The 17,631-nt window shown below is 40.1% G+C and overlaps 1 protein-coding gene across 1 annotated transcript in view; it reads left to right on the forward strand.

The window, feature by feature from the left end:
* Positions 1 to 4,058: 4,058 nt before the first annotated feature.
* LOC145412435 (phospholipid-transporting ATPase IF-like) overlaps positions 4,059 to 17,631 on the forward strand; it is a 31,438-nt gene continuing 17,865 nt past the window's right edge. The window contains exons 1-7 of the mRNA XM_080282321.1: positions 4,059 to 4,151; positions 5,159 to 5,269; positions 10,445 to 10,534; positions 11,123 to 11,287; positions 12,300 to 12,452; positions 12,668 to 12,748; positions 17,547 to 17,618. Coding sequence (XP_080138447.1) covers positions 4,059 to 4,151; positions 5,159 to 5,269; positions 10,445 to 10,534; positions 11,123 to 11,287; positions 12,300 to 12,452; positions 12,668 to 12,748; positions 17,547 to 17,618 — 765 coding nt within the window. The remainder of the gene's footprint in view (positions 4,152 to 5,158; positions 5,270 to 10,444; positions 10,535 to 11,122; positions 11,288 to 12,299; positions 12,453 to 12,667; positions 12,749 to 17,546; positions 17,619 to 17,631) is intronic.

Here is a 17,631-nt window from a genome sequence, read left to right on the forward strand (position 1 = left end):
AAAAAAAAAAAAAAAAAAAAAAAAAAAAGAGGACGACGCCAGTATATGCAAAATCTAAAACAATATGTAGGGCAAATATTCACCAGTAAATTAAATAAATAAATAAAACGCTTCCATTAACGAATAATATAATCTTTTCTGCAGTGATATTGATTCTCTTGCAATGACAACAATTTTCTCGCCTTACCGTCTTGTGCAATCCTGTATTCATCTCTTCATTAGCATATACCAGACTTTCAGAAAACAACATTAGCAAACATTAGCAAACATTTCCTTCAGTTAATATTCAGTACAAGAAACATTCAGATGTTTAACTGCACGCGACCTGACATGAAAATAACGACCCCATTACACAGCCAGCACAAGCGTTGATTTGAGGACTCGCTAAACAACTCTATTTTCGATATATGGGGAGACGATTTAACAGAGAAGCTGAGGAAAATCGTCACCACTAGATATCACTTCACTGCCATCTCTGACGAGCCAATACACACACACACACACACACACACACACACACACACACACACACACACACACACACAAGACTGACAAGAGAACCAGGGTGTCAGTCCAGTCAAAGTGTTGAAAGAATCTGACAAAGACTATAGAAATACCCTTTAAAAATAATAATAATAATAATAATAATAATTTTAATCGAACTGGGACATATAGCACTCCTTAGTTGGTACAAAGACACTGATGTATATAAGAATAAATAAGATTACAACTGATATAAAATTACAAGAAAGTATAATCCAAGAAGGAATCTAAGACGTTTATCCACTGGGGTCTTTGGCCATTACACACAAAAATACAGGGTCACTTAGCAAAGAATACAGAAAAATAGAGGAACATCAAGCAGACAATACTGAAAAATACAGGAACATCAAGCAGACAATACAGAAAATACAGGAACATCAAACAGACAACACAGAAAATACAGCAACATCAAGCAGACAATACAGAATATACACGAAAATCAAGCAGACAATACAGAAAAATACAGGAACATCAAGCAGACAATACAGAAAATACAAGAATATTCAACAAAAATACAAAAACTACACCAGTATCAAGCAAAGGATACAACCAGGTAGGCTACTTAAAACAATCACGACAAAAAGCACAGGTAATCGAAGCAACATCCGGTGAAACTGGAGATAAATTACCTCAGGTGTGGTTGGTTACCGGACGCTGAATAAAAAACTAATGATAATATTTCCAGGTGTTGTAGGTAACCGAAGGAAGTGGCTGGCAGTGTCTGATTAAACGACATAGACCACCATTCACCATTTCTGTTTGTAACGCGTCAAGCATCCTAACTGTAAAATCAAGTGTCATATTTACACACCCAAAGCAAAGCAGAAAGTTCTAAGTGCTACCGTACCTTCCTTACTACTAATTAAACACTATCACAGCCGTATGTCAAAGTGCGTGCTTACATCAAAGGAAAAAAACTCAAGCGTTAGATAACTGAACTCAGACACAAAACAAGGGCAAAACCAGGTGACATATCAGTGTGAGTGTTTTCGATCAAACCTGACACCTGGGAGAGTCAGGTGATTTTACAATACCAATCGGGTATCACTTCCCATTAGCCATTTACACGCAGACCAGACCACCACCAGACGACCAACAGAACTAGACACCAAACTGAAGCACTCCCCTCAAACAAGGAAGCTACAGTGCCAACCATTAAAAACTTCTGTAACAGGTCATCAACACAAGAAGTACTCTAACCAGGCACCATATTAAAGTCCTTGTCGTACGAAGGACGCTACAGCTCCAACAGTTAACCATTCCCAGCCCACCTTTCACACGCGCACCTGACTGCCACCACATATCCAAGGGCAGTCTCTGACCAGGATGACAGAGACCCCGCAGTCCCTACCCAGCAGCGCCACAGAGTATCCTGCCACACCTAGGGAATGACACACTCCTGAGGCGGCAACACTGTCTCACCACGCGCACACATCGCCCCAGTCTCAGGAGCAACAACAGCACAAGGAGCCAACCATGGGGTCCAAATTTAAAGCTTTCAGAAGAAAGAGTATGGTAAGGATTATGCACCACAAAACAATAAATACTTATACTGAGTATATATATATATATATATATATATATATATATATATATATATATATATATATATATATATATATATACACACACACACACAATCTTAATCATTACTCTCATCTGAAGATAAATAAATATGCCGCTTCAGTAGGGAGAGGCCTTTTCTCTGCAGGTAACAAATGCAAATGAAAAGCAAAGAACAGTCAGAGAGTGCAACACCCGCCACCCACCAACTGATCAACGCGCTGACTGTCCTGTGACCTTCAGAATCAGCCAAGGTGAAACCCTTGGCTGATTCGCAAACGTTCCACCAACTTTGGTCCAAATTCGACCAACACTATTCTTGCTGTTTTGGTTACACACAGACACATGGTGGAACTCTGATCTTGTCCTGTGACCTTGATCTTTGACTGATAATTCTCCGTTCTTACCTGCAACTGTTCCACCAAGTTTGATCTTAATCGCATAAAAACTATTTAAATTGGTCTTGCTGGATAAATTTTGACTCTCTTTGACCACTGCTCGATTATTCTTAAGAGGATTAAGTAAACTCATTGGCTCTCCCTCTACCTCTTCACCAAAGGCGGATAAAATCTGTTTGGGTAATTTTGTTCTCTCTCTCTCTCTCTCTCTCTCTCTCTCTCTCTCTCTATCTATCTATCTATCTATCTATCTATCTATCTCAATTCAAGACGTCTTTTTTCCTATGAGTTGGTGACACCAGCCGTCCACGGAGTCACCTCGCCATCCACACAGACAAGGACGTGATGGGCATAGCAAGTGACGGAGGGTTAATTCACATATACCTGTGATCTGATTTACTGATTTATTACTGATACATTTACAACATTTTATTCAGCTTTTGGGAGACCTTTTGTAGTGAAGGGGGTAAATGAAGGTTTTATCTCACCTCTCCAGTTACAAAATTCTCTCGAAATTGGGAAAAAAAAAAAAAAAAAAAAAAAGAGGGGGAGGTATGGGACTAAAGAAGTTAAGGATGTAGTGGACTGCCTGAAGTTTCTTGTCGTTTTTACACGTGGGTTTTTTATTTCATTATCCCAGACGATTTTATTCATCTTAGGAAAAGTCTCTTGTACCGACGGGGTTGACGAAGGCTGTATCTAAACCCTCCACCTCCATCAGTCTCTCCTAAACTGAATATAATCAGGAAATGGAATGAGAAAACATAAAGTTACCGGAATTATGGTGTTGAATTCTAGAAAGTTTCCCCTTAGCCTTACAATATCGTATGGAAATGAAAAGCACTAAAAAGGAAGTCATCAGGGACAATCCAATGACTTTTTTTCTTTTCTGTTATATACATGCTATCTCAAGAAAGGCTTTTCGAACTAATGGGGTGAGAGTCAGCCTTCATTAACTCCATCACTACCAGCGTGTTGTCCTGAGATGAATAAAATCGCGTGGTAGCAGCAAGAACGGTATAACTAGAAATATGTCTATAAGCCATGAATGCCCCGCCGTGGGCTACAGCTGTCTCGCAAATGGAAACAAGTAAGTACATCAAATTCTGGCATGGTTAAAGTGGTCTCGCCAAAATGCATCTGTGTATGAAGTTATAAGATGACATCCTTTATTGTGTTCAAGAAAATGAGCTAAAGGCAAAATCAAGATAAGTGGAGTCAAGGTTATACGGAAGGTCAAGGCCATCAAAGTTTGGCATGGTTGAAATGCTCTCACCAATAATGTACCTGTGTATGAAGTTTAATGAAGGTAACTTTAACAGTTACTTCTGAAGTTAGCTAAACGCAAAACGGGACGGACGGAAGGACGGACATGGCCAACACTACATGCCCCGACCATATACATAGAGGGGCATAAAAATTTAGGTTCTCGTACTGAAAGCAGTATAGCAGCAAAAGTAATTAAAAAATGACATTCTCGCACTGAATGGGTATATACGGACTCCGGAGGGGGACGGGAAACCACGCTTGTCCCACAGTCTAACCGGCGCAAGAATGGAGTGTGCTAATGTGGCCAATCCTACTCCGCACACGGGCTCAAAACAACTTGGCGTGTCAGCAAGAAGCCCTTACCATCATCTGCCCCTGGTTTGCCTCTCTCTCTCTCTCTCTCTCTCTCTCTCTCTCTCTCTCTCTCTCTCGTCACTGGCTCGTATTCTAGTGGACGTAACCCTCTTCAAGACCACGATCCCCCTCCCCTGTTTTTTGTGTTCTTGTTATTTCCAGACGATTTTATTCAGCTTAGGGAGAGAGACACTGGGTTGTGGAGGGGTTAATGGAGACTCTTACCAAAATCAAATAGAGACAAGAATAAAAACAGAACTATGTACAAAGATAATCGGACTGAGAGTGTTAATTTCACTCTTTTTTTTTTTTTAATCTCTCTACCTTCGGCTCATGATAAGAGGTTTGGCATCTCTTATTTAACCCTATAAAGAAACCTAAAATAAAATGGTGTGAGGTTGAAGCTAGGATGCCGAGGGCTTGAATGGGTGAGTGAGTGGCCTGTTTCACTGGGCAAGAATTTAACAGCTCTCCCACTTACGGTATATACTCGTCTAGTTTCTCGATCGTGCCTCACCGCGTCTTTAGGAGGAAATCAGAGTTGGGATGACACTGACGATCGATATGTTTTAAGGAATCTATGACACCAGGGATTTCAAGTAAGATTTAAGAGGATAATATGGTACATGGCATAGCTGTGTTTTGCTCTTCGTTAGCTCCCAAACTCCCCCAGTCCTCAGTCCCTGAGTCGCGTATACTCATAGCAAACCTAATTTAAAAAAATAAATGTGTCCTTGTACGGAAGACTTTCACTTTGCTTATTACGTTTTGCTCTGTCTCTCGTATTGGTTTTTTGATGTTGTGATGCTGTAATTCATTTGATATCATCCCATCCCTGCGTGGGAAAAATGATGATGATGGTGGTGATGATGATGATGATGATGATGATGATGATGATGATGATGATGATGACGACGACGACGATAACAATGATGATGATGATGATGCAACATTCCAAAAACTTTTCATATTTCCCAATTTCTCATGTACCCCTTTTTCTCATGTTCGGCTGTTCCCCTCCGCCCCAACAGAAGCAGGAAGGAGCAACGAGGACCATCTTCGTGAATCGAGAGCGTCCAGAGGGCTTGGAGGAACCCGTATCGATGCCCAATTACCGGGACAACAGGCTCAAGACGGCACAGGTAAGGTCATGCACGTAACTTCCTTTCTACCTTTAATTAACCCCTTCCAGAAGAGGACGTATTTCTTTTTCATTTTATTCTTGCTATTACCAGACGATTTTATTGAACCTGCCAAAAAAAAAAAAAATTAATGGTGAAAGGAAGACTGAAGGCCATATTATTTTACTCCATCACTATAAATTTCTCTCCTAAGCGAAGTCAAATCGTCTGGTGGTAGCAATAATACTATATGTCATCGGAGTGAAGTGATATAATTTGCGCCTTAAACCCTTGCCAGTCACGTACCTACTTTCAGTTTTATTTAGGCTATGGACTGACGGTTTTTGCTATGCTCATGAATAACTTAGAATAACTTCACCAAAAATACTACAAAATCACGAGTAAAGCTTGGACCAAGGGAAAAAACTACTTAGTATGGCATTCCAGCTCACGACGGACTGCTTTACTCGGCTAACAGAAACTCAATGCAGTCTAAGGTTATAACTACACAATGACTGCCACCGAAGTAGTAGAAGTAACAATTAAATCCTTACAACGATTTTTATTCAACTTCGGAATGACGTCAGGCAGCGGAGGGGAGGAGAGGAGTTAATGACAACACAGAATTAATCCCATTACTAGTGAACTGCAATGGACACTTGATTATTGTTGAAACTGGCTATGATGCCCTTTAAATACGAGTCCCGGGGAAGTACAAAGGTATGAATCACTTTCTGCCACAAACGAGCCTTCAGAGCTGTGAATCGCTCTGAATAATTTTGTGTGGTCCCATTTCCTCACTTTAATATTGACTGGTTATTCTGTAAAGTGTTCTCCCGCTGCAGGAGTCGAGGTAAATACACAAACAAGTAATCATCTACACAACACCGAAATCCAAGTAACGTTTTTTTTTTTTTTTTTTAGTTTATTCCTGCTGCTTTCTATTTTTCCGACTTAATAATGGCCTCTCAAATTCTTGGGGGTTTATTAAAGTTACACCTAGTTCAAGCGGAATAAAATCGTCAGGGGATGGCTATTACAAAAAAAAAATAAAAACTAACTAAATAAATAAAAGTCCCAGGATAAAATGAGTTAAGCAAGTACATGAATACAGATTGTGGTTAAGCAAAGGTGTCGCTGGTTGCTTATCGGTGTTATCGGTGGAGAGGCTGGCGCTTATCTAACACCGAATGGCCTTATTCACCCCCCTCTCATATGGCATTGTACGTCCTAATTCACCCCTCTCTTATCTGACACCACATGATCCGATTCAATCCCTCTCCTGCCATGACGCTTTTATGGGGCACCGGGTTATTACTTCCGCCTCTCGCCAATGTCATTTTCCCTGATTTACTACACTACTGCACATTCTTCTCTGGCCTTCACCTACACCCTTCCAAGAGTGGCTTGTACTGAAGGGTAAATGAACGAAGACCCATCCATCCTATCATCCAATCTCTCTCTCTCTCTCTCTCTCTCTCTCTCTCTCTCTCTCTCTCTCTCTCTCTCTCTTTGCCCCATCAGGCTAGGCTACTCAGTCTCGACATTTAAGGTGAGGGTGACCAGCCTCACTAACCCCTGAGTGGCACTCTACACCACCAGCCTTTGAAGGGATGCCAGTTTATTATCTCGGCGTTTCTCCAAGTACTGACCAATTAAGTTTGCCAGCAGAACTTCAGTTTGGCTCTCTGTTATCTTGTTTTTGTTTTTTCTTGGAGGGAACAATCTTGCGGGATTTTGGCCATTGGTTCCTTCTTCCTTGCATTAAAAAAAATAATAATAATAAACGAATTTTCTGTTTTCCCCATCGCTAATAATACCACCCCGTTCCCCTCAGTATTAACCCGTGATGGATTTATACGTGACTGCAAACAGATTATCACACCGGGGCTTACTATCAATTTCCTGGTATAAGCATGAAAATAATACCCAAGCGTTTCCTGGTGTAGGCGTGAAAATACTACCCACGTGTTTCCTGGTGTAGGCGTGAAAATACTACCCACGTGTTTCCTGGTGTAGGCGTGAAAATAATACCCAAGCGTTTCCTGGTGTAGGCGTGAAAATAATACTAGTTTCCTGGTGTAGGCATGAAAATAATACCCAAGTGTTTCCTGGTGTAGGCATGAAAATAATACCCAAGTGAAGAAACTTGCTGAAGGGGTAACTCCTTCATTCTGTCTTGTGTCGTGTTATTCTGGCTGCTTACAGACGATTCTGCTCAGCTTCGGAAAATCGCTCAGTGTTCAGGGGATTAAAGAAGGATAAATCTAACCCCTCCAGCACGAAAAGCCTCTCAAGCTGAGTATATTTGTGTGTAGATAGCATGAATAAAATAAATAGAACATAATCGGAGTTAAGAGTTAATGTTCTCTTGTATATTTCTGATGTAAATTACGACGATAGTTAAAAAAAAAAAAAACACGATACGAGTAACATATACGGGAATGTTAAATACAATACGTGAAATAAGAAAAACTGCGACGAAACCAATACGTGCAGTAAGTCGCTATGAAAAAAGTGCTACGCAACCAATACGTGCAATAAGTCGCCCCAAAAAATGCTCCGAAAGAAATACGTGAAGTAAGTCGCCAAGAAAAAAGGCTACGAAAACAATACGCGAAATAAAGTCGCCACAGAAAAGTGCTCCGGAAACTCGTCTGCTTGCGATATTACGGGATAACAGCACCAAACATGGCCGTCGAAGTCAATCTGCGGCGGATGTGACTGATACTGTGAGCGTGTATATCCCACGTAAGCCTGTTATCAAACTATGGGCACCACTTTACCTGGTTAAGGATACTGCCTAACACCTCTTTCTCAGCCATTAATAATTCTGCCTCTTATACCTTAATAACCTCTTGCGTGTTACCGACTGCATCATCAACCACGGGGATCGTAATCAAGTGGATGTGAATGATAGTCCCAGCTCATATATCGCATGTAGGCCTGTTATCAGCTTCCTGGAAATGACAATACCTGCCGCCAAAGGTAACCTGGTGGATGTGAGACAAAGCAAGAAGATATATCGTGTGTGGTATCGGTGTCATGGCCATCGTAACACCAGTCCTTGCTGTCGAAATTACAATATCTGCCTCTAAAAGTAACCTAGTGAATGTGAAACAGGATGCTAGTAGATATATCGTGTGTGGTATCGGTATCATGGTCACTGTAACACCCGCCCTTGCCGTCAGAGTTAGGGGAAGGCTCTCGGCACGCTCTGATCCAGTCACGTTGGCTGGGATACAAGTTACAGGAAAATTCAGTTGTACGTTTGCGTTTCTCACTTTCACTTACATTATCTCTGACGAAAAAATAAAAAATAAAATAGCCAAAACGTGGTGCAATGAAATGGGGTTGTTCTTTCGTTTTACACCCCGGTCTACACGATTGGACAGTCAGTATCAGAATATGGGTAAACTATTCTAAGCATGTGCATACAGGCAGGCATTTCACTGAAGGGAGAGAGGGGTAGTTGGCCATGACAGTGCTTGAAGTTGCCCTGATCTCCAAGGAATTAGTGCACGAATTTATGAGTATAAATGAAAAAAATTTATGTGTACGAAATTTATGTGCTTAAAATCTCATGTTCTGATTTGTATACACCTAAAACCTAATAGTGAGTAATAAATAAGTACCATATCAGAACAAGAAAAAAAATAAGTTTACTCTAACACACTAAGGAGAATATCTTTTCATCAATGCAAAGATTCTAAATTCTAATAATTCCAACCAGCATAATTCCCTTTAAAGGTAGCAGGACCCTATCAGAAGAATTTGCCCTTAAAAATTAGCGACACATTTTCCAAGTCCTGGGAGGGTGCCGACCCCCCCTTCCCCCACCCCGACTCTCCACCCCCCGCCTCATTTGCTTATTCTGAGTAAGTTTTAGAGACTCCGTGACACCTCTTCTTTGGCGGTTTATTCTGTATATTACACCTTAACACTGTCTGATATGTTACTGTATAGCAAATAAATCACGAAGGAAAAGATGGTATGAAGCCTCTCTCTCTCTCTCTCTCTCTCTCTCTCTCTCTCTCCAGCCTTATCTTGAACATGGCCTTATCATACTTTCTTATCATTTTTCCTCTTATCACGCCAGTAATGTGGCCTGCTCAACCCGCCCAGCAGGGATGAATCATTAACCCCTTCATTACGACAACGTGCCCTTTATTAATACTCCTTTTATTATTTCAACTTCGAAGTGCGCCATGGTAATAAAGGGGTGAGTAAAGCAAAAACCTAATCTCGAATTCTACCGGTCTCTCTTAATCTAAATAAAATAATGTGAGTAACAAGACCAAGATAAAAAAAAAAAAAAAGTACTGGGGCTGAAATGGTTAATCATGGTTGAGTATGGTGAAGATGAATAAATGGACAGAGCGGTGGGCTAGGGACTGTGTGGTCGCGGGTTCGATTCCGGCTGTTACAGGGACCGGTTTATGGATTTGACATCGCTATCACCTCGTTCGCCGTTCCTCCACGTGACCCCACCACCACGTCATAAATACTCTAATACCCTAACACCGGATCTGATAACACCAGTTCTGACTGGGATACACCTACCTTATCACGAGAGAGGAAGTAGAATTAGCAATGACGTGTGAGGACTAGCCCTTTGTCCGCGTGTAACAAATAGATTTCTGGATCTTTGGCGTCACCTCACCTCACCCCACTTACCTACCTACCCTACTCTACCCTACCCCATCCTAACATAATGAAAGTAAAACAAACTAACCAAATTTCATCTACCTATCTTATCAGAATCTACCTACCTACCTACCTGCCCATCCAACTACCCTACCTTTCTCTCCGCTTCACTTGACCCTCTCATTCACAAACCAAATCTAACCAAACCTCATCTACCCTAACTTATTCTGTTCTACTCGCTTACTCTACCCTACCCTACCCAACTAACCTACCCTACCCTACCCTACCCTACACTACGCCACCTTACCCTACCGTAACCTAACTAGACCTAACTAAACATAACCTACCCTATCGGACCCTTACCTAACCTAACCTCACTTAACCTTCCCAGCACAAAACAAACTAATCGTCTCTAATCTAACCTAACCTAATCTAATTTTCTCTAACCTAACCTAACCTAATCTAGTCTAAGCTAACCTAACCTACTCTTCTCTAGCCTAACCTAATCTAACCTAACCTAATCTAATCTAATTTACTTTTTTTCTTCAGTATACCGTGATCACCTTCCTGCCCAAGAATCTGTTCCAGCAATTCCGTCGAGTGGCCAACTTCTACTTCTTATGTGTCGCCATTATACAGGTAAGATAGATAGATATACATAGACAGATGGACAGATAGATAGACCAACTGATAGACAGATATACACAAACAGATAAATAGATAGATACAAGTAAACGGAAGGATGGATGCATGGATGAATGGATACCTAGACTGATACATACTCGTGGAGAGAGAGAGAGAGAGAGAGAGAGGACGTAACAAGTGTGGTTGGGAGAAACCTACAGTTGCACACAAAAACAGTTCCACATTATAGTCGAAGAATAAGGACTTTTATGTACTGTTTAGAAACGTTTGAAGCTCTCATCGCCGAGTTTCTAAAGTTAATGCTCACTGCCTCACTGTTTATTGTAATGAAGTGAATTGATGAAGTCCACAACCGTGCAGTACTATATGCTACACGTAGCATGATGATGAAGATGATGAAGATTGATGAATGATGGTTGATGATGATGATGATGAATGATGATGATGGTGACAGATGAATGATGATTGATGAATGATGATTAATGATGATGATAATGATAACAGCTTTCTCTCAACTCGTCTTTGTTCACGACATTACGTCCTAACATTCTCGATTTCCGCACCTCTTCCCTCCTGAACCAGCTGTCCATCGAGAGCCCCGTATCGCCCATGACAAGTATCCTGCCGCTGGTGTTCGTGATTACGGTGACGGCGGTGAAGCAGGGGTACGAGGACTGGCTCAGGCACCGCGAGGACAACAAGGTCAACAACGCCCCAGCCAGGGTTATCAGGGACGGCAAGGTCATGGTAGGTCGAGTTTTGTCTCCCTGTCTTCACCCCAGATCCGCCATTACAGGAAGGCTTCAGGTTGTGAGCATGTAGCAACATTGAGTTTAATTATATTCAGTTAAGGCGTCTGGCAATGTACAGATAGTCTAGATGTAGCAGAACTTTTTGCATGAGACAGGCACGAATGTAGAAGGGGTGCGTACGTCCCCCTCTCCCCCCTTCTTCCCTCCCCAGTTTTCTGCAGGCCAGTGAATAGTTTAAAGAATAATGTGTTAACCATTATACTGAATTTGTAATAGATATTTTACATGTACTTTGTAGTTCAATTATTTTAGTGAAAACAGAGATTTGCAAATAAAGTTTGGGGAATGAAATATTGAGTCTGCATGAATTCAAACTTCAGGTAAGTCAGCTAGGAATCACGCACCCCACCCCCTCCTTTTCCTCAGTGCTGGATCCGGCCCTGCACTGGAATCAAGCTGGCTAAGAAAATAATGAACAAATTACCAGGATTTAAAAACTGCTTGCGTCACTGAGGTTTGCAAGTCCTTGCTCACCATCTTCCTGTTCATCATAACAGCGTCAATATTTACTCCCACAACTGTACACTCAATCAACACTCCTTCCCTACTCATTCTCAGCTACGTGCACAGCGATATTTGGAACTGCTCTGATTGCTGCTTGATTACTGCTGACTATCTGAACACTTCTGAAAATACTGAAGTACGCCAACAGACTTCATGACTTATTCTATATCATTTAAAAACTCCTCTAACTACCTAACAACAAAGGAGGTAGCTAGGCAATTACATGGATAAAACAAACTCATTTCCACAGACACTGCACCCTTACTCAGTCTATATATGTATAATTTCATCAGTTACCTATCATTCTTTAACTACCTCAGAATATCTAAGCTTCTTTCAGTCCAAAAACATGTGCTTATCCCCGTATCCCCATCTCTCTCTCTCTCTCTCTCTCTCTCTCTCTCTCTCTCTCTCTCTCTCTCTCTCTCTCTCTCGCCCCACAGGACATCAAGACTCGGGACATCCTTGTGGGGGACATCGTGGAGGTCGCGGCGGAGGAACAGTTCCCATGTGACCTCCTTCTCCTCATGTCCTCAGACCCCGAGGCCAAGTGTGAGGTGACCACGGCGAATTTGGATGGCGAGACTAACCTCAAAGTTCGTACTCGACTATAATTATTGTAGTTCTCTCCCTAGCTCAGCAATTTATTAAAGATACGTCATGTCGTTACCTCGTAGTTAACTAATGATTATAATGGTAAGAGCTGTTTTAACTTAAGAACTGTACATTTTATACACCTAAAGTGCAACCTACATCTAAATTTTGTATCTAATCTCTCTCTCTCTCTCTCTCTCTCTCTCTCTCTCATCAGACGTTCGTGTGCCCGCCAGAGGTCCATCACCTAACCTCCATAGAACAACTGTGGCAAATCAGGGCAGTCATCGAATGTCAGGTCAGTGGCGGGTCAGGTCAGGTCACATCACATCATGGATCGTGTAAAAAAAAAAAAAAAAAAAAAAAACTAACCCATTTTTACAATGAGTCCTCAAAAAGTGAATTATTAATGAAACGCACACGGTTCATAATCCTTACACTACGATGACACACTTGCCTATATTATTGTCCTCATGATTATAACAAAATAAAAATGCATCTTTATCTGATTTCTGAAATGGGTTAAGCCGCTAGGAATCACTTCCCCCCTTTTCTGAAGTACTGGATCTATTCCAAAGAATTTCAGAAAGTTATGGATTTATTTTTTTTTTTAAGAAGTACTGTGCTAGTGTTCATCGGTAAATATATTTCACAAACGAAAAGTATTGTGTACAGTCACTTCGTATAGACTCTAGAACAAGAGAGGCAAAAGCAATTAAAATATGTTCAACTTTACCTAAATCCACATTACTTACCTAGCAACGACGCTGATGCTACACTAATTTTCTAGGTCAGGTTGCATTACGTTGCACTAGATAAATACTGTATAATCAAGGTATTTAAGAAGTAATACACTGCACCAAGTATAACTACTAGCGCTTTCCCTTTTCTTTCTGAGCCACAATTAACAATGAAGCCACTAATTTTTTAATTATGCCTCAAGCAGTTTACTGTGAAAAAAGAAGTTTAATGTTACTAGTCTACCTTCTACATAAATCCAGTACGAAAAGAAGTCGATCATCAGTTAAAGTCGCCTGTAGATAAATTTAACCAAAAGTAAAGTATAGTAAAATAATTACGGTAACTAGAAGGCAACAAAGTGTATCAATAACAATAATGTATCGCTCAGTATTCTGTGTTTCTCGAAGGCTGTCATATTAGGCGACCCAAATCATACTGCATGCGACCAAAATCACACTGCATGACGTCACGTGAATGTTGAGCCGCAGATAACGAGAACGACAGTGTGATAAGGATAAGGGTGTCACAACGATATGACATCATGGACCTCATGGTGACACTTTCTCTCCCACCTTGCATGCTAAGCGGTAAGAAGACGGTTAGGCTATGCTAGATGTATGCGGTAGTTACAAAAGGAGATAAGAAAAGGATCTAGAACCAAACTGCTGTTTTATTCAGCCACTGCGCAACATGAAATAAGTTGCAGAAGGACGAAAATCTCTGCCAGGATAAATGAGGATCTTACAGTTGTACTACCGTACGGTAACGTATATTCGCGACTGACTCCCGACATCTGCAGCGGAAGCAAAATTCTCATTCCTCGGTATAAAAGCAAATTTTACGGTACTGAGTATACTGAATACACTAATCGAATATGCTTATTCAATTAAGTTACTCCAAGATCAGACTGTAAGCAACGAATTTTTTTTTTTTTTTTTTTCATACAGAACAAGAATACAGTATACAACATCACAAAAATTTATAACATAATTATAACTTCTATAGGCTAATCGACAACAAAATGCAGTATGTTAGCCGTTTCTTTTTTTTATTTCCTCCGGCAAATGCCAGTTCTCCCCATCACAGTAACACCCATCTAACTAGCTACTAACAAAACTGCATAACGCCAGTGTTTAATCGTCCTTCATACTGCGGTTTGTACGAAATATTAATGGAAACAATAGTGCTTAAAAATATATCAATATGATTTACCGTATATGACAAACGTTCAGCCAAATGTTTACTCCCCGTCTCCATTTAAGGTTCGTCAGTGTGCCCACTGTCGAGGGAAACACATGGGCTTAATATTAAATTTTGGAGGACGCAGAAATACTGGTAATGAGCGCATACTGGTTTACAAAGTGTTTTTGCTTGTGAGACGACGGGACAAGACTTTTATAAATTATCATATTTATTTACAGGCTAATCTATGCACAAGAATCGAGGGACATTATACCCTATTATGCTGAAGATACCCTATAGTTCTTTCTACACTTGGCTGATTTCTATTAATATTTTTGCTTCACATACCAACATACCCAATAAATGTATTATACACTGCAAGGCATGCAAAATCACTTCCGTCACTGACACAACTGAAAGATATAATTAAAACTTGTAATAATGATACAAGCTGTCAATCTCTCTTCACCTAACTCTACAGAGATAGACAAAGATACGAAGACATAATAAACACATTTTATCCAAAATAAGTTTTCTTCTCCAAATGTTACGCTTATCTTATGACTACCCATTAATTATTTGTATAGGTAGTTGCAAGCTTTTGCAAGTCAAGAGTACAAACATACGCAGCAATGCTGATAATATGCATAACCTTCAAACATTTTCCATTGCACTGTTCGCTAAGTATACTTTTTTTCTTTTTTATGCCAGACGCCATGTATCCCAAACGGGGTGGCCAAGGGCTTAGAGTTAATTGTTTTACAGGGAGGGGCACTAATCCTCCACCAACCCCACTTGACACGTAGGGAGAACGTTATGCCAACAGCATCTGGTGTTCCCAGGCGGTCACCCATCCAAGTACTAACCAGACCCAACGTTGCTGATTAATGTATATATATATATATATATATATATATATATATATATATATATATATATATATATATATATAAATAAGTAAACTAGACAAAAAAAGAGGAAAAAAATCTGCAGAAAACAATCATTTACAATAAAAATGATTAGGAAAATACAGAAAACAACACCCAGGGAGAGGCGTACGTGAATGGGTATGATATTTCTGCTGCTTAAACTAAATCGTATAGGCCTACAACAAACAGTATATCATGTGGGTTATCTTATGCAGTATGAAGGCTACTCACTTTTCAACACCGACTTGCCTGCCTTAATCTGAACTGATTCACAGTCCTTATCGTCATAAACATATTTTGGTCATATTGTCATAACTCATAAAACTATTGACAGGTCCTAGTAACTTCAGCACGACGTAAAGCTAAACAATGAACAATAAACATATTCCTATAATCATGCAAACTCGTAGTGGTTACATAATCCATATGGTATATGTTATCGAAATTCCAGCCTATACTGGTCTGACAGTCTACCACATAACAGTTAACATCAGTACTTACCAGGGAAGCACCATCAAGGGAGCTAGGATGAAAAATAGCGACACTAAAGCGGAAACATGAACCAACACACGTCACCACTCATCTTCCACTTGGTCATGTTTGTTTACGCGCGAAGTCATGTGCTTACCCACAATGCCAACTAGGACATCTCGGTATTACTGAAAACAAAACTTCTACTTTTGTTTAATCTGATTATATATATATCTTTTTACTGGAAATTATTGCATTCCTTTATCCACAGTTTTCTCATGTTTTGCTTTGTTGATTACAAAATTCGTGGAAAACTTCGCTGAATACGGTAATAGATTTGTTTCTACGGAATTTCAGTTTTGATGCCCCTGATCATTATTTTACTTGATGTTTAACATCGATTACTTTTTTTTACTCACTGTCTTGTCGTTGTTGAAGTTATTATTTTCTTTTTGATTCATGCATATTATCACTGTGTTTGGCATTATCAGTGTTATCTGCTCTACGCCATTGTTTTTGTTGCATAGCAGGATATCATTGCATACTATAGATTGTATTGTCTAAAATCGACATTCTTACTTCTTGTTACTGTGGTTTGGTATCGAAAATTTGGTACCTTATCACACCCTACTCCCATTATCATTGTTTATGTAACGTAATATCTTTTGAAGCGCTTATTATCTAGGCTGTCAATTGTTCCTTGCATTTTTGATGCCTGTCATTACCGAGAAACCAGTGACTTATTTTCTTTATCTTGCTACCTGCTGACGATTTTATTTAGTTTAGGGGAGACATTACTTAACACCGTGAAACCAGTGACTTATTATCTTAATCTTGCTACTTCCTGGCGATTTTATTTAGTTTAGGGAGAGACATTATACTTAAGACCGTGAAACCAGCAACTTATTTTCTTAATCTTGCTAGCTCATGACGACTTTTTTAAGAGGAAACATAACATCATGAAACCTGTGACTTATTTTCCCCAATACCGTAAAACCAGTGCCATATTAAACTTAGCACCGTGAAACTAGTGACTTATTTTCTTAATCTTGCTGCCTCCTAACGATTCTATTTAATTTAGGGGGAGACTTTTGAATCGGAGGAGCTAGATATACAGCCTTTAACAATCCCCTCAGTACCAGAATTGAATAAAACTGCTGAATAAAAATAAAATAATTCGGTGGTAATGGTGACGAAAATGCAGAGGCCGTCATCGTAGTGAAGAGATTAAGTAGTCTTCTGTTGGATGTGTTGTCTATTGTCACTATTTGTCTTTTTTTTTTTGTATGTTTAGATTGTTTTTGATTTTTTTTTTTTTTTGGGGGGGGCTGCTCAATGTACGCACAGCCTCTTCACGTCTCTCATTTCGTAGTCCTTTTTCTAGATTTTTGTTATGATTTGTAATATGTTTTTTCCCTGCTATGGTTATTTGAGTATTTTCGAATTATGTGTTTTCATTTTTGGCTGCTGGTACCGCTATCTTACATCACATCAAAAAGCATCATGTATCGGCAGAGAGACACGAAACCTCTCTCATCTTAGGAGTATTAGCCAGCAGAAGGAAATGAGTACTAGTAGAGGTGTAATACTGGAGGAACAGAGCACAATATATCGGCAGAGAGACACGAAACCTCTCTTAGCTTAGGAATATTAGCCAGCAGAGGGAAATGAGTACTAGAAGAGGTGTAATAATAGAGAAATTTTTGCCCCGGGTGTACACATTTTTGCCACTTAAAAAAATGGTTCTCACTCCCCCTCCTCCCCCCTCCCCAGCTGCCCCACGCCAACCTGTACGACTTTAAGGGACGATTGACGCTGTACGAGAAGACGGGGGATGGCGACACTGCAAGCAACCACA

This window comes from Coenobita brevimanus, chromosome 93 (genome assembly GCF_032717465.1).
Source record: "Coenobita brevimanus isolate Jiangsu-jjx chromosome 93, ASM3271746v2, whole genome shotgun sequence".
In the NCBI taxonomy this organism is placed as follows: Eukaryota; Metazoa; Arthropoda; class Malacostraca; order Decapoda; family Coenobitidae; genus Coenobita; species Coenobita brevimanus.